Source organism: Vulpes vulpes, chromosome 1 (assembly GCF_048418805.1).
Source record: "Vulpes vulpes isolate BD-2025 chromosome 1, VulVul3, whole genome shotgun sequence".
Classification (NCBI taxonomy): domain Eukaryota; kingdom Metazoa; phylum Chordata; class Mammalia; order Carnivora; family Canidae; genus Vulpes; species Vulpes vulpes.
In genome coordinates, this window is record NC_132780.1 from 126,334,771 (window position 1) to 126,356,890 (window position 22,120).

The 22,120-nt window shown below is 35.1% G+C and overlaps 1 protein-coding gene across 1 annotated transcript in view; it reads right to left on the reverse strand.

The window, feature by feature from the left end:
• Positions 1-2,294: 2,294 nt before the first annotated feature.
• Positions 2,295-22,120, reverse strand: part of FYTTD1 (forty-two-three domain containing 1) — a 30,422-nt gene continuing 10,596 nt past the window's right edge. Inside the window, exons 3-9 of the mRNA XM_072729043.1 lie at positions 17,048-17,196; positions 11,815-11,927; positions 10,619-10,715; positions 10,144-10,205; positions 8,583-8,657; positions 6,832-6,958; positions 2,295-4,743 (exon numbers count right to left, since the gene is read on the reverse strand). Of these exons, the coding sequence (XP_072585144.1) occupies positions 4,645-4,743; positions 6,832-6,958; positions 8,583-8,657; positions 10,144-10,205; positions 10,619-10,715; positions 11,815-11,927; positions 17,048-17,196 (722 nt within the window). The 3' untranslated portion in view covers positions 2,295-4,644. The remainder of the gene's footprint in view (positions 4,744-6,831; positions 6,959-8,582; positions 8,658-10,143; positions 10,206-10,618; positions 10,716-11,814; positions 11,928-17,047; positions 17,197-22,120) is intronic.

Here is a 22,120-nt window from a genome sequence, read left to right on the forward strand (position 1 = left end):
TTATTGAATGTTAGGAATTGAGAGAGGACTTCCCTGCTACTTCCTGTTTATTTTATGGCTGAAAGTAACTCATTGAATATCAGGGGCAATAGTTTCACTCAAATCTCAAGAGTTTTCCAGCTCTGTTATCTCCCTACGCCATGCAGAAATAAAATGCTTTCCTCCTTCTACTCACTAAGAACATGTGGTCACTCCTTTAAGACTCCATTTTTATAAACTCAGAGCAATGGGATTAAAATCTTCATCAATCTTATGCTCTTCAAATGTAAAGCACAGAAACTGGTTTGGTGAAGACATTCAATAAATGTTCTGTTCTTCCCTTTCTGACTCCTTTAATAAGACGCACTAATAACTTTTTAAAACTTTATACAAGAAAAATTAGACAGTATGATTTTTTTCTCATTAAAGGAAAGTGGAAATAGAAGTAGAAATCAGACATATACACACTATGGAAATAGTTTCCTATTCATCTTTAAACATCAGTAAACCTCATGTAAAATACATTTCAGAACAAGGAATTTCAGCTCCAGCATTGTACTACTTCCTTGTTTCAACAAGATTTTTGGTAGTAGATTTGATAGAATTAACAATGTCAGAGGAAAAAAAAGAGGTGTTAAGAAAATCTTTAAATTCCTTATTAGCGGCCCACAATAGTCTCGTACTCCGTTGTAAATGCTTGTGGTTTATTGTTAACACTTTTTAAAAGGGAGTAACTTCAAATTGAGCTATGTAAAAAGAACTGTCTTTAAAAGGAAGCTTACGGACACCTGGGTGGCTCCGCGGTTGAGTGTCCGCCTTTGGCTCAGGGCATGATCCCCAGGATCAGGATCAAGTCCCACATGGGGCTTCCTGCAGGGAGCCTGCTTCTCCCTTTGCCTATGTCTCTGCCTCTCTCTGTGTCTCTCATGAATAAATACAATCTTTAAAAAAAAACTCCCCCCCCCTTTTTTTTTACAGGGGCAACAGAATAATTTTGATGATGCTTTGTAAAATACACTACTCAAAAATGAAGAAAACATTTTCTGCTCTGATAGTGCCTGTATTCAGAAGGTATGGTATCCATTCTCTTTGCAGTGCAAAGTCAGCTATTTTTTTCTCTTATCTCATTGTAGCAATGAATCTGAATCAGGACAAAAATTACCCCAATATACTAAGAAACAAAACAAAAGAGAAAAGGGGAAAAAGAGAAAACTAAGAAACAGACTATTAACTATAGGGAAACTGATGGTTACCACAGGAAAGGTGGATGGAGAGATACCATGGTGAAATAGATGATAGGGATTAAGAAATAGATGATAGGGATGCTTGCCATGATGAGCACTGGGTGATTAAAATAAAAATACAAAGAAATAAAAATTAAAAACTATCCTGACACTGTGTATGCTGTGTTAATTATAAAGCTCCTGACAGCAAAATAGGATATATATATATATATATATATATAAACAAAAAATTACCAGTGGGCAATGAAGCCTATAATAGGTTTCTTCATACTTAAAAGTATTTTATGATGTGCTTGTAATTTAAATTGTGAAATTTATGCCTATTAGAAAAAAATGTCTAGTTAGCAACTCTGGCCTTAGTGTCTCCATAGTTTTAATACCGAAATAATGAAGTCTCAATAATCATGGTTGAATAGATTTACTTAGCATGCTACAAATGCTAAAGCATGGCTAATTACCGTTTCTTAGACATCTGACAGCTACTTTCTCTGGGTGTTCAAGTCACAGCAGCAGTTTATTATGAATTGAGAATTAAAAGACCTGAGCTCAAAAAGTGAATTTGCGGGATCCCTGGGTGGCGCAGCAGTTTGGCGCCTGCCTTTGGCCGGGGCGCCATCCTGGAGACCCAGGATCGAGTCCCATGTCGGGCTCCCTGCATGGAGCCTGCTTCTCCCTCTGCCTGTGTCTCTGCCTCTGTGTCTCTCTCTGTGTGACTATCATGAATAAATAAATAAAATCTTAAAAAAAAAAAAAAAAGTGAATTTGCCATATATAAATCTTGAAAAGCTGAACCTCACTTAACTAAGATGTAGATAAGAGAAGTTGAAATGGATGATGGAGAAAGGTTCATCCAGCTTGAAATTCTGCATTCTAAGTAAATTTGATTCTTTAACTCCTCCTAGCTATTTTGCTTCCTTGGTTGGAGCTTATGAATGAAATGGTCAAAAGGCATGAGAATGAGTCTAGACTGATTTACCAATTTAATTGGTAGGTAGTTTTTCAAACCCTAAAAATTATAACCACTACAAAGTTCTTTGTAGCACAGAAAAATCTAAAAACCACAACTCAATCTTTATAGCTAAGAATAAATGTGAGACCTGTAACATTTTATTTGTTAAAAATGAACAGCTTCAGAATAGATCTAAATTTGTAACTTTTCCAAAAAACACCAAAAAGTACAGTGTAAAGCATCTCCTCATTAAATACAAACTTTCATTTTGTGATGCACTGCATCAATGTTTTGCATACACCTTGATGCAAAGGAAATTTTAAGTTGTATCTTGTAAAAAAAATTTAAGAACTGAAAAAGGATGACTACAACCACATTCCAAGAAAGGAAATTTTCCTCCAACAAAGCATATTCTTTTGTTTATATACAACATGTTACCACTCAAGAATTTTAATTTAGTTAACAAAGGCAAAATTTTATATTTAAAAAGAAAATGAAATTAGAGATGCATGAGGAGCAAAAATTTAATACACCAAAGACACTTTGTTGTTTGATGCAATTAATGTCAATATTTGGGACAATTTTTAAGGTTTTCAGGAAAAATGGCAATAATAATAGCTCTGTACAATATTTAAAATTAAAAAAATGAAAGCATCTTTATACCATATTTTCACAAACTGTTCTAAAGACAGCAAATTTGTGCTCAGTTGTTTTTCTTTTGCTTTAAAATAAGCTACCAGTGACTCTTAACCAGTCTAAAATAAAATGGACTGTTCATGGATGAAATCTAAGCATTTGTACTTGCAAAAATGTTTTGCAATGAGTCCTTGGCCAAAGACTAGAGTTTATTTTCAAATTGTGTGGCTGGCTTCCAATAATCCCTTATCAGTAGACTCACTGGCAAAATACCAGATATTAAGGATCAGATCTAATTCTTTGGTATAAGCATGAAACTGTTATTGATACTTTTCCGTGGCTAGCATAAACCAAGTAACCCAAGGAGCATGAAAGAAAACAATGACGTCTGATATACAATGCAAGGCAAGCAAGAGTGATAACTTAATGTTTTGTTTTGTTTTACAGGGAAAATCAATACCAGTACACTCTAAGGAAACCAACACTTACTTAGAAGTTTTAACATTACAGCAAACCAAAAGGTTAAGCTTCAAAATGGCTGAACTTGTGGCTGGAATATTTTGCTGCATTTTGGCATTATACTGTAACTTCTAGTATACAACCCTCTGACAACTTTTAGCACTAGCTTGGCACAACAGATTAATTTCTCCCACCCCTTCAGAGCATGGAAGAAAAAAAAAAGAAACCATCTCACCATAGATGCCTGAACTTTATACAAGAAAGGTATAAAACAAGGTTATAATGTAACTCAATTACCATTTTGCATTTTTTTCTTTGTGACATTTACAAGTATACTTTTGATTTTGAAGCTGTATACTGTTTAATTAGCAAGCTTAAAAAGCTTATAAAATTCAACTTTTTGAGTAAGAAGTCTAGGACTTTATGGCTATTGTTTTAACCATCAACATATCTAAGGGACTCAATACATTTTGATAATTAGGATTCTTCTAGATATCATTTGAAGAATTCTTCATGGACATTGGATTCAAGACTACACTAAATTCAAACAGTATACCTATGTCTTGGGTTTTGAAGTTTTTACCTCAGTTACCTATCTTCAACCTGCTACTTACTTCCTCTCCTGCTTTCTTCATTTACTAAACACAATTGTCAGGTTTTTACATTGGACCTTCTCTTCCAAGGCTCTATCAGGTAATTCTGTAAACACATTTACTTATAACCTTTAAACATCAATATTTTAAGCAAAGACTAATGCCTAGAGTCATATTTCTTATTAAAAGTTCAGTATTAAAGATTTATAACTCTGGAGGATTAACCTAACATCATCTGAAAAGTGACCCAAATTCCAGATATTCCCATAAATCTCAAAACTCAAAACTGGAATTCGAGTGATTTTTTAATAACTCTAATGAAGAAAAGTCAACTGCACTTATTACATCAACACTTATTAAAGGATAGGTGACAACAACAAAGGGACCTACTCATATCTCTGAAGACCAAGATTTACCATGGCAAAGTGTAAAACACAGGCAAAAGTGATGAGATCCTAAATACCACTATCATAAAAATAATCAATTTCTATCTTTCTGTCTTCTTTCTGCTTCATGAGGAACCAAAGAAGTCAAATAGAGAATTTTTCTGTCTGGGCCAACCATGGAATCTTAAGAACAGATAGGTATATTCCCTGTTATTCTTTCAGGGCGTTATTTATACATGTTTAAAAAAAAAAACAACGAAAACAACTTCAAAAATAAAAATATGATTTAGCCTTGTGAATATTCGGAAATAAAGTTTCTTGAATTTCTGTGATGAACTCTTCAAGCAATTCAACTTTTAAAACAGAGTCATCACTCAAAAGTCCCTTTGACATGTGATCTATCCCACGGTTACAAAACGGCTTCCTCCTTTGTTGAACGTGAGAGTGGCTCTTTGTTCCTTCAGGATCCCAAATCGCTCATTCAAAGTCATCCCTGTCTAGAGAAAACAAAACAAAAAAATTAACAACTTGACTGTTAGCCGTTATTTCCTTAAGAACAATAACGTGATCATGGTAACTCAAAGTAACAGCAATATTTCCTAAACATTTATGCATATGAACTCATTTAACTCTAACAAAAACTATATGAAATAGGTAAATTTAGTGAAGTTTAGAGAAGTTATTTAATTTACCTACTTATAGCTCCAGAATTTCAACCTGATGGTCTGATTCACAATCTCTACCTCCTAACCACTACAAATGCCTACTTATATACTATATAAAACATGTCCACAAGTCATACATGCAAGAGTTTCTCTATTTGAATTATTTTTAGGCTCTACAAACATTGCCACAAATTCTAGTGAGGTCCTTGATAAACATAAGCATTATTTACACGTGAACATTTATAACAAATTTTCTTGAATTTCTCTGAGTTTTTGGATTTGTGTGAGTTCCTCAGGGAAATTCAAATCAAACTCAAATCAAAATCTGGTTTTTAAGTAACAACAGAAAGCACACCCAAATTATACTTCACCCTTTGTGAAAGTAAAGCAACCATGACAAAATAAAAAGAAGTAAAACAAATTTGGTCTACTTTCTGTCCATATTTCATATTTCCAATTCCACACATTCTTACATCAATGGATACCAAAAAAAGCATTTGACAAAATCCAACATCAACTCATGATAAAAATTCTCAATTATGAATAAAGGGAACTCCCTCAAACTGATATAGAGAATCTACTAAAAACCTACTGCTAACATCATATTCAATGATGAAACATTTAATGCTTTCTTTTCACACTTGAAAACAAGGCAAGCATACCATGCTCTGTTTCTTTTTTCTTTTTTTTTAAATTAATTAATTTATTTATGATAGTCACAGAGAGAGAGAGAGAGGGGCAGAGACACAGGCAGAGGGAGAAGCAGGCTCCATGCACTGGGAACCCGACGTGGGATTCGATCCCGGGTCTCCAGGATCGCGCCCTGGGCCAAAGGCAGGCGCCAAACCGCTGCGCCACCCAGGGATCCCCCATGCTCTGTTTCTATTAACACTGTGCTGAAGGTTCTAGCCATCAAAGTAAAGAGAAAAAAAAAGAATTAAGTTTTAAAGACTGGAAAAGAATTTGGAGGATGACAGGATTGTTTATAAGGAAAATGCTAAGGAATCTACAAAATTACCTAAAATAGGTAAATTTTAGCAAGGTCATAAGACACAAAGTTAATATAAAAAAACACAGTGAGACATACCACTTCACAATGAATTGCATAGTTATAATCAAATGACAGAGAATAACAAGTATAGGGATCCCTGGGTGGCGCAGCGGCTTAGCGCCTGCCTTTGGCTCAGGGTGCGATCCTGGAGACCCAGGATCGAATCCCACATCAGGCTCCCGGTGCATGGAGCCTGCTTCTCCCTCTGCCTGTGTCTCTGCCTCTCTCTCTCTCTCTCTCTGTGTGACTATCATAAATAAATTAAAAAAAAAAAAACAAAAAAAAAAACCCTTTAAAAAAAAAAAAAAAGAGAGAATAAGAAGTATAGATGAGAATGTGGAGAAATTTAGAAGTCTCATACATGCTGGAAGGAATGTAAATACTACTGCAGCCACTTTGGAAAACAAGTCTGGCAGTTGATATGACCTAGCAATTCCACTTGTAGGTTTTTACCCAGGGGAAATGGAAACATATGCTCACACAAAAAACATGTACATGAATGTGTAGATGAGCATTATTCACAATAGCCACAGACTGGGAACAGCCCAAACCAAAATATCAACTGATGAATGAATAAAATATGGTACATTTATATGATAGGACATTATTCAGTGATAAAAAGATCATGCACTATGTATGAACCTTGAAAACACTATGTTAAGTGAAAGAAGTCAGTCACAAAAGATCATATATTGTATGATTTTATTCATATGAAATGTCCATAATAAGCTTATCTATAGAAACAAAGCAGACTGGTCAGTGGTTTCCTAGGGTTCAGGAGACTTAGAACACTGTATTTAATTCATTACACACTTTTTAAAAATACTCTCAACGAATGACCCAAAGAAATTAAAAAAAAAAAAATTTACCTGTTTTCCAACACTATTTATGTCAAATTGTAGGGGGACACCTTTAGGAACTTTCTTTACATCAGATTGCTCCCGTTTTGTCAAGAATGAGGGTACAGCAGTACGAGTTAACCGTGGTTTCTGAGTTCTAGTATAAAAAAATAAAAATGAAATCAGACAAGCTTGATAATCAAAAGAAGAAAAATAAATCATTTGGTACAATAAGATCTTGACTTCTACACATGTTCCAAAGTATTAGGGCTACATTGTGTCAAAAAAAGTACAACAGTCCCCCCAGTTATCCATGGACTGGCCCCTACTCAACCAGTAGATACCATACCTCAAATGGCAGATAGTACTGAACCCTTACAAATACTATATAGTTTTTCCTATACATATATACCTTTAAATTATAAAGTTTAATTTACAAATTAGGAATGGTGTGAGATTAACAATAACTAATAGTAAAACAGAACAACTGTGACAGATAAAAGTTATGTGAATGTGGTCTCTCTCCTTTCCTCTCTCAAAATATATTATACTTACCATGTAACATTATAAAATGCCTACATGAGATGAAGTGAAGTGAATGATGTAGGAATTGTGATGTAGTTGTTAGGCTACTACTGACCTTCTGACAATACATCAGAAGGAGGACCATCTGTTTCCAGAGCACGGTTGACTGGGTAACTGAAACCATGGAATGTAAAATCACAGACACGGGGGTAATATCGTACCTGGTTCTTAACTAGAGATGAAAATTTATAATCACTCAAAGAATACCTTTTTTAAGCAAACCTATAAACTTTTCAATAATTTAGAATGATTAGAGACTTATCCTATGTTTTGTTCATTTATTAAAATGCCTGGAGAGATAAAAAACTACACAAACCTAGAAAGTTTTTTTTTTTTTAAGATTTTATTTATTTATTCATGAGAGACAGAGGGAAAGAGAGAGAGAGAAAGGCAGAGACAGGCAGAGGGAGAAGCTCCATGCAGGGAGCCTGACGTGGGACTCGATCCCAGGTCTCCAGGATCACGCCCTGGGCCGAAGGTGGTGCTAAACCGCTGAGCCACCCAGGCTGCCCCACCTAGAAAGTTTAAAATGCAATACATAATGGAATAGTTAACTAAATTAAGGTCATTCAGACAAAAGAATACACTAGGAGGCCTTTAAAAAGAGAGTAGAGGGACGCCTGGGTGGCTCAGTGGTTAAGGGTCTGCCTTCTGGCTCAAGGTATGATCCTGGAGTCCTAGGATCAAGTACTGCCTGGGGCTCCCTGCGGGGAGCCTGCTTCTCCCTCTGCCCGTGTCTCCTCCCCTCTTATTCATGAGAGAATAAATAAAATCTTTAGAAAAAGAAAAAGAAAAAAAAAGAGAAAGTAGGTAGATCTGTATTACTGAAAAGTAGAGATGTCCAAAATATACTGGGGGGTAGAGGAGAAAGAAGCAGGTATATATATAGCATTCCCTCATTTATCATTATACATAAAAAAAAATAATAAATGTATATAATTAGTATACATGTACCAATTTTTTTTTTTTAAATAAAAACATGAAATTGTTAAAAGTGGCTACCTTGGAGCTATAGAACCAGGAATTAAGAGAACTTTTACTTTATACTATACTATTTCCACTTTGTACTATAAGTATTACTTTGATCTTTGTCTTAGTTTATCTTAACTTGGACATCATAAGCAGAAGTCCAATGCTTTTCTATTACCAATTATACTGAGAAGTTATAATTTCTGCACAATACAAAAAGGACTTACACTGGGCACTGCACTGCTCCAGGATTGTCAATAGAGACAGTCAAAATTCCTCCATTTGTGGTGGAAGTTCGCCATCTAGTTTCAAAAAACCAAAAACTTCATTAGAAATGGAAGTTTATAAATCGTCTAGTGTATTCCACATAAAAACATACATTTTAAAGTAGCCATTACTTTCTCTTGCTTTTAAAAAAAAATACTAAGCTACACAACAATATAATTAATTAGCATCTTGGGTGCAGGAACTAGACACTTGAATTTATTAAGTATTTTTCAGTGTAACACATGTAAATTAAATAATACAGAAAGGCTTCTAATGAAAACTAACAGTCCCCAATATTCTCCCCCACCTTCCTGCTCCCCAATGGCACCACTTTTAACCTTTCCTGCTTTTACTGCTTGCTAATTCACTATATAAGACATGTATGTAATATTTTACTATGATGTTTTAGTTCATCACACTATCCTCTAGTTTCCCTACCCACCTCTAAACATTTTGGTAGCTATTTCACTATTTTACTTCCACTATAACTTTAATTATACTTAAAATCTTTTAGTCTTTTAAATCTTTCTTTCAATCTTTCTTGACATAATCCCCCATCCTGACTTTGTATGAAAGGAGAATACTTCTAATTCCTTCCTTTCACCTCTTCTTTCACTTTGTACTTCTCACTTTTTATCAGCTTTTATATTCATGTTACTCAAAATCTGACATTTTCACCATATTTGTTAACCAAATTAAGTAGTATGTGCTTTTCCCCCCATAGGTTGATTCTCAAAAGTTCAAAACAAAGAGCATTTATATTATCACAATTGTATAAATACTGTTCATTGCAAAAGCAGACAGCTTATGATTATTTCTTTCCTTACGACTTCCAATGTCACGACACTCATGCAAAAGAATACTGTCAATGTCAAGTTCAAAATAGTTTCTTTTCTTAAACTCTGCTCATTTTAGCTGGGATCATATCTGGACCAATACCGTGTTTTATACATTTTGTTTTCCAAAAAGTTGCCATATTTTAAATAATTTAATCTCAAAACCTGATCATATTGATGGAATTACAATGTTACACCTCACATGTCAGAGGTGGAATTCTAAAAGACAAAAAATGTAGTTTTAAAAAACTTTTATGGAGTTGGGGAAAAAAGAATATATGAAAAGGAAAAACATCCTATTGTTATTAAGGGTTTACAAGTTTTCTAAAAGTTCTATTGTGTTTTCTTCTATTTATTCCCTAAATAGGTTGACTTATATAAAAGCAGTTATGGAAATAAAGATTTCATTAAAATGGAAAAGGCCATTAATTTTTTTTTTTTAAATAGAGTGATGTATTTGTTGCTAAAATTTCTAACACAATGACATGTGAAAATGCAAAGGGCTTTTGGGGAAAAAAACAAAATGAATTTATTTCAGGCTCAAGGGTTAATATACTTTGGGTCTCATTAATTCCTTCTGGACCAAAGCACGTATTAATGTGGGTTGCTAGTATTCTGGGAATTTTTTTTTTTTTTAATTCTGGGAATTTTGAAATGACATCTTGAAAAACAAATTGAGACTTACTGACGAGTTCTCTTTGCTACTACATCATCTAGCAGTTGTTCTGTGTTCAACTGGGCCTGAACCTGAAGGGGGAAAAAAAAAAGCAGTAGATCCCACAGAAAGCAGAAGATTTGAATCCAAAAAGCGATCCTGGCTCTGTAACTTTATAACCCAGTGTAGTGTGTGTGTATGATGAATGCAAGAGAGGCATATGTCTATTCTGGTTAATACCTCTTTATTGGGGTTCCTATATCAGAACAAGTAGTAAAACAAATTTATTACTAAGTAGTATGTTAAACTCCTAAGATGTTGCTATTAATGGCAACAAGAGAGAATAGAAAAAATAAATAACATAAAGAACTAATCTAATGTCATAGTCTCCATATCACAAATCTAACCCCTACCTCAACCATGAGCCATGCCTATGATTGAGGATTACTACTAAAGGTAGATGTTCAAGATAAAAGTAAATCACCAACAAGGGTTTTTTTTATACCTTTAGGCCTCTTCTGAAAAGAAAAGTTGCCTGACGAGTATCTTTCTGATGAGTTAATTTATTTCCACTCCTGGTAAAATTGGCTGGAATGTTATTTCTGCAACAAAAACACACATATCATGAATAGTCTCAGCCATTTAACAACTTTCAAACATTATTAGAAAATATAAGCAAAAATAGTTAATTTATAGGCTGGACATATAAGATACACTAAACAAAGACTGTGAATTATTTCCTTATTTACACAAAGCTATTGAGATTCTACTTATAAATATCTTTCTGTAGCATACTACGTAACAACCTAATTAATGCTGAACTAATTTATTGTCCAAATATTCAACTCTCTAATATTCCAACAAGATCTTTTCTGAAGATATTAAAAATATCATTTTTAATGCTATTTTCTAAATTTGATGAAAAACATACATATATAGATTTATTTACAGGTTTAGTAGAAAGAAAATCAAACAGGCATATCATAGCCAAACTGCTGAATAATATCTACGGTTTTCTCTTCCATCCTCACTCTGAAACCACATATATTTATAGGAGCCCCACATATAGATTGGACATAGAAATTCACCTTAGGGACACCTGGGTGGCTCAGCAGTTGAGCGCCTCCCTTCAGCCCAGGGTGTGATCCTGCCGTCCCAAGATTGAGTCCCACACTCAGCTCCCTGCATGGAGCCTGCTTCTCTCTCTGCCTGTGTCTCTGCCCCTCTGTGTCTCTCATGAATAAATAAAAATCTTTAAAAAAAAATTAAGCTTAATTCTTTATAGTTTGCTTTTTCCACACATATACTGTTCTATTAAATCACTGAGACTGAATAACAATTTTAGCTTTCAGAATTCCCAATTTTGAATAATTCCTGCAGAGGTTGCTTTACCTAAATAATCACCTTTTGTAATTTTATTCTATATGTAAACAGATAAAGAGGCAAACTGATGATTTTTTAAAAAGTTTATCATTTGTTAAATTCATCAATAATACTGGATTTAAGGAATAAGAAAGCCAAAAAAAAAAAAAGAAAAAGAAGAAGAAAGCCATTACTGAATACTTCCATGTTCGATGATCATATAGACATCTCAGATATCTGTCTTGAAAATAACCAATACAAATACATTCATTTGATCACTTAGTGCAAAAGTGTATATTTATCCAGGATAACACAGCATTATCATATTTGGTAACTTACTTTCTATTTAACTGGTTGGGTCTCTTGAGAACTGCAACTGTTTTTCTCTGTCCTTCGTTTTGTCTCAGAAGGTTGGCCTTCCTTTTCAATGCTGGAAAATATCGTTCTATATTCTTTCAGAAGACAAAAAAATATCCTTATGTTATTAATCAGATTGCTTTTTGTTATATACCCTACTACAATAGTACACATTTTTGAAGCAGAATGGATAGAGACTTCTTAGATGTGCATGTTAGAGAAACAGAGAAACTAAAATGACCTGTTTCCAGAAAAGACAGCAACCACATCATACTTAAAATATTTCCAACAAAAGGAGAATTCAAATAGAAAACTGAATTTTTCTATTTTGGATTGTTCAGTTTGAGGTGCTCTAAGAAATGCACAGATTATGGGGAAAGATGGCCCTGGAACTCAAAAGAACTCAAAAGAAGAATCAGGAAACCAGAAATGTAAATTAGGGGATCACTTCCCTAATCACTTATATACACAATTTTTGATTGCTAAATGAAGGAATAAGAGGGCCAAGCTCCAAAACAAATGTGTGAGAAAAAGGAGGTTATGATAGCAAAGAAGCCTGAGTAATGTTATAGTGAAAAAAGGATTCAAGAAAATAAGCATATGAAATGTTTCCTCCTTCTCCCTCCAGCAATTAAAGCCTAATTCAGATTTCCAAATTTTCCATGAAGCTTTTTCAAAAGTTCTTGGCAATATAAACCATATCTTAAACTTAATGTAGATTATTTTGTATTTTTTTAAGCATGTGAGAAGAATTTCATAAACATCAATTGACTAAAATATATAAAAATTTTAAGTCTTCATTTTTATGAACATTTGGAAAAGAAGTAAATGTAAAAACAGGGACAAAGGACATCAAGAGTACAAGGGTGGGGGATCCCTGGGTGGCGCAGCGGTTCGGCGCCTGCCTTTGGCCCAGGGCGCGATCCTGGAGACCCGGGATCGAGTCCCACATCGGGCTCCCGGTGCATGGAGCCTGCTTCTCCCTCTGCCTGTGTCTCTGCCTCTCTCTCTCTCTCTCTCTGTGACTATCATAAATAAATAAATAAATTTTTAAAAAATTAAAAAAAAAAAAAAAAAGATTAAAAAAAAAAAAAAGAGTACAAGGGTGGGATGCCTGGGTGGCTCAGTGGTTGAGTATCTGCCTTAGGCTCAGGGCGTGATCCTGGGGTCCTGGGATTGAGTCCTGCATCAGGCTCCCCGTAAGAAAGCCTGCCTTCTCCCTCTGCCTATGTTTCTGCCTCGCTCTCTGTGTCTCTCATGAATAAATAAATAAAATCTTTAAAAAAATGAGTATAGGGGAAATGTCATGAAATTAGACTAAACACCCATTCCAAGCTTTGTGTTTTGTCTTTAATAGTAACACCAAATACTATCATATAAGTAAATGTAAGTTCTCTCTATATTGCTGTCAATGTTTTTTTTCCTTCAAAGTACTTGCCACGTAACTATACTATTATTTGTGTGATTATTTGATGTTTATCTCAGTTTTCCATGAGGGATTTTCTTTTCTTTTTTTTTTTCTTTTAAGATTTTATTTATTTATTCATGAGAATACACAGAGAGGGGAGAGAGAGAGAGAGAGAGAGGCAGAGACACAAGCAGAGGGAGAAGCAGGCTCCATGCAGGGAGCCCAACGTGGGACTCGATCCCGGGACCCCAGGATCAGGCCCTGGGCTGAAGGTGGCGCTAAACCGCTGAGCCACCGGGGCAGCCCCCATGAGGGATTTTCAACCGAGTTACTGTAGAATTCCTTGCATCTAGCACATAGTGGGTACCCAATCACATTAGTTAAATGATGAAAACATAGACTAGAATAATAATCCGTTAATACATGCTGAACGCATTCCATGGATCTAAGGTTTGTAAATATGTATCAATGTGTTTTTAAAAGTATAAAGATAAGTTTTTCTTTTACAATAATATAAAAAAGTATATCTAAAAATATATAAAAAATTGTTTTAAGTGGAAAAACCTAAGGTATTTAATTTTTATGTTAATGCTACTAAGACCTTATTTAATATATACATTATTATATGTTAAATATGTTAAATTTAAATTATATTAAACACTAATTTAATATATACATTAGATTTACAATTTGATGAATTTGAGTAATTACATATGATCATGTAACCACATTATAATCAAGATATAGAAAAAGTGCCCTCACACTAAAACATTTCCCTGTACCCCTTTGGAGTCAATTCCCTTCCCTGACCCGACTCCCATCCCAGGCAATGACTGATCTGTCACTAGTTTAGCGTTTTCTACAATTTCAAATAATTTGGAATCACACAAGACACAGTGTTGTGTTTTCCTTTTGCTTAGCATGATGTGTTGAGGTGCATCCATGCTGTCTTACACATTAATTTATTCCTTTACTGCTCTATAGAATTCCATAGTATGGACACATTTATATTATTATAATCAGAAAAACAATTAAAACTGCCCATTAGTGGAAAATAACTGCTATATATATATATATATATATATATATATATATAGCAGCAACAACACAATTTTTTTAATTCACAGAAGTATTATAAATAGTTTAGTATTACCAAAGTTAAGTTAAAAGTTCTATGGGCCTGCTTCTCTCTCTGCCTATGTCTCTGCCTTTCTCTGTGTGTCTCTCATGAATAAATAAATAAAATATTAAAAAAAAAGAACCAGGCAGCCCAGCTGGCCATGGTTTGGCACCGCCTTCAACCCAGGGCGTGATCCTGGAGACCTGGGATCCAGTCCCACGTAGGGCTCTCTGCATGGAGCCTGCTTCTCCCTCTGCCTGAGTCTCTGCCTCTCTCTCTCTCTGTGTCTCTCATGAATAAATAATTAAAATATTAAAAAAAAAAAAACACCTAAACACAACTTTTACTTGACAGATATTTAAAACTGACTCTCAACAATAACAACCAAAAATTCATTCCTGAAGTCAACCATTCCCCTGTTAGTACAGCCACTTACTCTCAGTAAATACTAGTTATATATACGAGTGTGCTATCTTTTCCTTTCAGTCATTCACTTTACAGGTAAAAAAAAAAAATAATAATAATAATGTGTATTTTTATTGAAATAAAATCTCACTAATTCACATCAACTATGGAAAGTGAGAGAAAAAGTAACATCTAATGGTCAGAATTTTTTTTTTAAGATGTAAAATTTTTAAGTACATGTAACAATCCAAGGCCAATTAAGTTATTCCAATAACTTGTTTAATGAATACAAAAAGATAATTTTATTTATATGTAAATAGGTTTCTAATTTGCTGGAAAATAATCTGCTTCACAAGTACTATATTTTGTCCAAATCAGATTATTAATATGTATTCAGGTTGAGGAAAAGATTTTAAGAAACAGCACTTTTCAAACCTTACCTTTGCCAAAATCATTCAACTTGAATAAATGGATCTTACTATTCAGTACATTCTTAGCATTTTAATTAATATTTTTAATTTTCACTGTTTTCAAACAATTCAAAAGACTAACACATGTGGTAATTTAAAATTTTTACTACTCTGCCTCTCTCTATCATAAATAAATAAATCTTTAAAAATAAAATAAAATCTTTGGGCAGCCCCGGTGGCGCAGCGGTTTGGTGCCGCCTGCAGCCTGGGGTGTGATCCTGGAGACCCAGGATCAAGTCCCACATCAGGCTCCCTGCATGGAGCCTGCTTCTCCCTCTGTCTGTGTCTCTGCCTTTCTCTCTCTCTGTGTGTCTATGAATAAATAAAATCTTTAAAAAAAAGAATTCTTTTTACTAGATCGGGGGCACCCTGGGTGGCTCACCAGTTTAACGCCACCTTCAGTGCAGGGCCTGATCCTGGAGACCTGGGATCAAGTCAAATGTCAGGTGCCTTGCATGGAACCTGCTTCTCCCTGTACCTGTGTCTCTGCCTCTCTCTCTCTCTCTCTCTCTCTCATGAATAAATAAAATCTTAAAAAAAAAAAAAAAGAACTGAAAAGTTATAGAACCTAAGACAGTTGTGACTCTTAACCAAAATATGTATATTAAAAATAATTTAAGGAGGGACGCCTGGGTGGCTCAGCAGTTGAGTGTCTGCCTATATACATTCATCACATCAACATTATTTATAATATACAAAAAGTGAAAATAACTGAAATGTCCAGCAACTGGTAAATGAATAAATAAAATATGGTATTTCTATATAATGGAATATTAGGGCAGCCCTGGTGGCGCAGCAGTTTGGCGCCGCCTGCAGCCTGGGGCGTGATCCTGGAGACCCTGGATCGAGTCCCACGTCAGGCTCTCTGCATGGAGCCTGCTTCTCCCTCTGCCTGTGTCTCTGCCTCTCATTCTCTCTCTGTGTCTCTATAAATAAATAAACAAAATCTTTAAAAAAAAAATAAAATAAAATAATGGAATATTAAACAATGATCAAAAACAGAATCAAGTACCGATCCATACTACATGATGAACCTGAAAACACCATAACTAAACACCAGACCACATATTATCTATGATTCCATTTATAAGGAATGTATAAAAAAGGCAAATTTATAGAAAATCTACAGAAAGTACATGGCTGGGTTGCCTAAGGTATATGATGAAGTATGACTTATGAATGAATATGAGACTATAACTCTAAATACAACTAATTTTCTTCATTTTTTTAAAAAGATTTTTATTTATTTACTCATGAGAGATAGAGAGGCAGAGACACAGACAGAGGGAGAAGCAGGCTCCATGCAGGGAGTCTGATGTGGGACTCGATCCTAAGTCTCCAGGATCACGCCCTGGGCCAAAGGCAGGCGCTCAACTGCTGAGCCACCCAGGCATCCCACAACTCTAATTTTCTTTTTTCCACAACTCTAATTTTCTAATTAAATAATACAACTCTAAATTTTCTAAAATTCGCTGAATTGTACAGCGAATTCTGTACTATAGATGAATTCTGTACTATAAAATTATACCTCAAAAACCTATTAGAAATTGTATATACAAAAACACACACAGGTAAGGAAATCAGGAACCTATAAAAAAATCTTACACATATTTTATATAAGAATGTGGAAATTTAGGTATTCTTCATGAAAGACGTGATTTTTATTTTTTATATAAGATGCAAAGCACATTAAAAAAAATCAAAACGTTCAAATAAAATTCTCTCCCAATGAAAATATCCTACTCATTCATGGAAATATTAGTACAAGTAAAGGAAAAGCGTAACTGATGCAGGCTTAAGCCATCATCCTACCTTATCACTAAGAGGTGGTCGATTCATAGGACTAATTCCTTTTCGAATTCCAGTTGCTTTCCTAGCTGCAAGGCCAGTGATAACTCCATAAGGACGTCTCTTTCCAGGCATTACCCTTCCTCTACGGCTCAGACTATTCTTGCCGAAACCTGTAGAAGGTTTAAAAAAAAAAAAAAATCAATCTAAAAATGCAACTGAAAGGCACACAGGTATTCTATTTCTTAAGCAGGGTGGAAGGTATGAGTGTTTTATTTTTCATTTATTTATATAATCTTTTTTATCATATAATATTGCATTATTTACATGTATTTCTTTTGAAGTTACGTATGTAATTTTTAAATTTTATCTTTTAAAGATTTTATTCATTTCTTTTTTTTTTTTTTTTTTTTATTTATTTTTTTATTCATTTCTTTATGAGACACACAGAGAGGCAGAGACACAGGCAGAGGGAGAAGCAGGCTCCCCCTGTGGGGAGCCCAATGCGGGAACTGATCCCAGGACCCCAGGATCACAACCTGAGTGGAAGGCAGATGCTCAACCACTGAGCCACTCAGGCACCCTTAATATTTCATTTTTAAAGAGACAATAAACTGCATCAGCAAGGGTTCTGTTCCTATAATGGGACTGCAAAGGACTACAAGATTCTGATGTTTCCCCTGTGGCTATCCTCTCTCTCTTGCCTTACTTTCTCATTGAAGAAATTTTCCTGTGCAATGTGGTATCCACTAATAACATGCAGTTACTCAATACTTGAAATATGACTAGAGTGAACTAAGATGTAATAAAAAAGTACAATATTTCATTAATAACTGTATTAATTATATACAGCATTGTTTTGGATATATTGGGTCAAATAAAATATATTATTCATATGTGGCTCACATTTCTATTGAATGACAATGACCTTGAGTGGGTTACTATCTCATATCCCATTTACTTAGTATGTTGCAATTTGGTTTATTTTCATTTCTACTGTATTTAAACTGTTGTCATTAAAGACCCCTTTAACTCCAATGAATGTATTTTAATCTCTGTGGCACATGAAATAACCTGACTTTTGCCTTTTCATTGTGTGTCTTAATCTATTTAAATATTTTGTTTTTATTTTTTTTTTAAAGATTTATTTATTTGACAGAGAGAGAGTCTGTGCATACACAAGCAGGGGGAGCAGCAGGCAGAGGGAGAGGGAGAAGCAAGCTTCCCCCTGAGCAGGGAGCCAGACATGGAGTTCTATCCCAGGACTCTAGGATGATGACCTGAGCTGAAGGCAGACGCTAACCCAGGCGCCCGTATTTTTAAAATATTTTCTAATCATGAAACAACAAATATGTTCACTGCAGAAATCTTAGAAACATATGAAGTCCAAATGAAAAAAGTCACCCATTATCCCATCATCTTGGGATAATCACTAACATTCTATCTCTTGCAGGTCTTTCTTTTACTCCTACACATTTTAAAAGGATATATTTTTAGTCTGAACTATTTTTAAGCAATTCAAAAGACTATCACAGAGGTAATTCACAATTTTGTAGCACCAAGTGCCTAGAAGGTACACTGAATCAATCACCCTGGCAACCATATTTCATAATCTTTTTTTTTTTTTTTTAAAGATTTTATTTATTCAGGGATCCCTGGGTGGCGCAGCGGTTTTGTGCCTGCCTTTGGCCCAGGGCGCGATCCTGGAGACCCGGGATTGAATCCCACGTCAGGCCCCGGTGCATGGAGCCTGCTTCTCCCTCTGCCTGGGTCTCTGCCTCTCTCTTTGTGTGTGTCTCATGAATAAATAAAAAAATTTTTTTAATTATTAATTTTTTTTTTTTTTATGATAGTCACACAGAGAGAGAGAGAGAGGCAGAGACCCAGGCAGAGGGAGAAGCAGGCTCCATGCAGGGAGCCCGATGTGGGACTCGATCTTGGGTCTCCAAGATCATACCCTGTGCCAAAGGCGGCACTAAGCAGCTGAGCCACCCAGGCTGCCCCCATGTTTCATAATCTATGTACTATTCTGTAGTGTGCATTAATGCTGTATTGTATTGTCCCATGTCTTTAATATTCTTTCATTGTATTATTTCATTGCATTATTTTTTTTCAAGTAGGCTCCATGCCCAACAAGGGGCTTGAACTCACAACCCTGAGATCAAGAGTCAGATGCTCTATCCACTGAGCCAGCCAGGTGCCACCATCCATTGTATTATTTTTTATTTTTTCATTTTTTTAAAAATATTTATTTATTTATTTATTTATTCATTCATTCATTCATTCATTCATTCATTCATTCATGAGAGACACGGAGGTGGGGGGCAGCAGATACACAGGCAGAGGGAGAAGCAGGCTCCATGCAGGGAGCCTGACATGGGACTCGATCCCAGGTCTCCAGAATCAGGCCCTGGGCCGAAGGCAGGCACTAAACCACTGAGCCACCTGGGCTGCCCCCCCCCCCCATTGTATTATTTTTTAATGTGCCATACTTGATCCAACCAATCTCAAAATGATCATCCTCACTTACTTCTAATGTTAAACTATTATAAGTAACATTTTGTGTGTGTGTGTGTGTTAAACTTTTATTTAACTCATTAATAAGAGCATAGCTGGGAAACCAATAGTTCCAAAGGAATTTCAAAAACCTGGATTTTATATTCAGTGACAGAAAAAAAACAAAGTTTAAATAATAGCTGTTTTAGACATAAAATTGGTAAATGTCTTACAGGGGGAATCTTCAGGGTTATCTTTTCTACTGGACAATTAAAAACTACCAAGTATATATAAATTTACTTCTGATTTTACAGAGTTGCAAAGTATTTGTAAAATGCACTAAAAACAATTTAAGAGGGGATCCCTGGGGGGCTCAGCGGTTTGGCGCCTGCCTTTGGCCCAGAGCATGATCCTGGAGATACGGGATCGAGTCCCATATCAGACTCTCTGCAAGGAGCCTGCTTCTCCCTCTGCCTGTGTCTCTGCCTCTCTCTCTCTGTGTCTCTCATAAATAAATAAATAAATAAATAAATAAATAAATAAATAAATAAATAAATAAATCTATCTATCTATCTATCTATCTATCTATCTATCTATCTACCTACCTACCTACCTACCTACCTACCTACCTATCTTTAAAATAGGGATCTCTGGGTGGCTCAGCGGTTGAGCATCTGCCTTCAGCCCAGGGCGTGATTCTAGAGTCCCAGGATCGAGTCCCACGTCGGGCTCCCTGCATGTAGCCTGCTTCTCTCTCTGCCTGTGTCTCTGCCTCTCTCTCTGTCTCTCATGAGACATCTTTAATATAAACATCTCATGATCTCATCTCATCTCATGACACATCTTTAATATAAACATCTTTAATATATATATATGAACATATGTTTAACCTAGAGTAAATAGCAAGTCAAATTTACATTTCTCTAGATCTCTAGAGCTATTTTCACTTCCATGATTATTCCTTCAAGATACAAATTTCCAGAAATTGAAATGCTGTACTATAAAAAATCTCCTCTAGAATGACCATACTTATTCATATTCCCAGGAACAAAAGGGTGCCACTGTGCCTCTATCACTGACAATGCTGAATATTCTTTTTAATCTTTATCACTTAGATTTTTGGAAAAAAAAACTTATTCGATAGTTTACTGATGAGAATGGACATTTTCCATGTGTTTTTGGCTATTGCTATTTTTCCATTCATGAACTGTCATGTTCATAAGTAGGTTTCCTGAGGTCAAGTTTTAATATCCCTTGATGCTTTGAAAGAATATTAAATTTATAATTAATTTTTCAAGAACTGACATCTTTACAATATTCGTGAACACAGTATTTCTTTCCACCTATTCGAGGCTTGCCACTAAACTGACTCAGAAAAGCTTTAAACTTTTCCTCACGTAAGTCTTACACATTTCTTGTTAAGTTTATTACGTATTTTTAGATTTAGTTGTCACAAAAAAGGAATCACAAAAAAAGATTCCTTTTCAATAATTATTTTCATATTTCATTCCTGGGATTATCAAAAGCTATTGAGATTTTTAATTAATACCTTTAAAAAAAAAAAAAAAGGTTTTATTTACTCATGAGACACAGGGAGCCTGACGTGGGACTCGATCCCCGGTCTCCAGGATCAGGCCCTGGGCTGAAGGCGGCGCTAAACTGCTGAGCCATCCGGGCTGCCCTGATTGATACGTTTTAATCAGCCATCTCACTAAACTTACTTTTCATTTATTTATTTATTTGTTTGTTTGTTTATTTATTTTTTCTAAACTTACTTTTTACTTCCATTAAGTCTTTCAAATTATTTTCCTGGGGGAAAAAATGAATTATTTTCTTGGGATTACTGAGCAATAACTGTCTTCTTTCCAAAACCTGCACCTCAAATTCTTCTATTTCTTAATGCAATGGCCACAAATTCCACAGAACCTTACTAGGTGACAATTGTGATATTGGGCCTTTTTAATTTGGAATTCTAATTTTGGAGAGAATGTCTTTAGAATGGTATCCTATATAATACTACACACCTGCAATATGGTAACAGGTCTTCTAACAGAAAAGTTTCATGGCCAAACTAAAAAAGTTAAAATAGTTTTCTTTACTATAGGATTTCTTAGAACAAATGTGTGTGATGAATTTCTAAGTTATGGATAGTACTATATGTTTTCCCAAACTTACTAACTCCAGAATGCTTTTGTGTAATGAACCTATTTTGAGAACAGAGCCCAACAAGACAGGAAAACTTGTTATAATGGTTGAACCATTTACTAATTTACTGCCTTTCAGTTCCCAATTCACTCTTTACTGCCCTGTTTGTTACAGGAACATTTCTCTTACTAGCTGGCACAATGTTAAGCTAAGTAGAGGGCACTGGAGAGACCCCGAGAAAGGATTTTTACTTTCAGGTTCCAGTGTACACCTCAAGATTTATTCTGCGGCACAGAACACCTACTGGTACTCATTCCCTCCCCTGCAAGCTGAGATTGGTAAAGCAAGAAAAGCATCAAGGGCGCAAAATCTGAGTGTGAGTGATCCCTTAAATCTGGGCCCTATGCATCTGTCCAGATGTAGTATTAGGCGTCACTCATCATCCATTGAATCTAA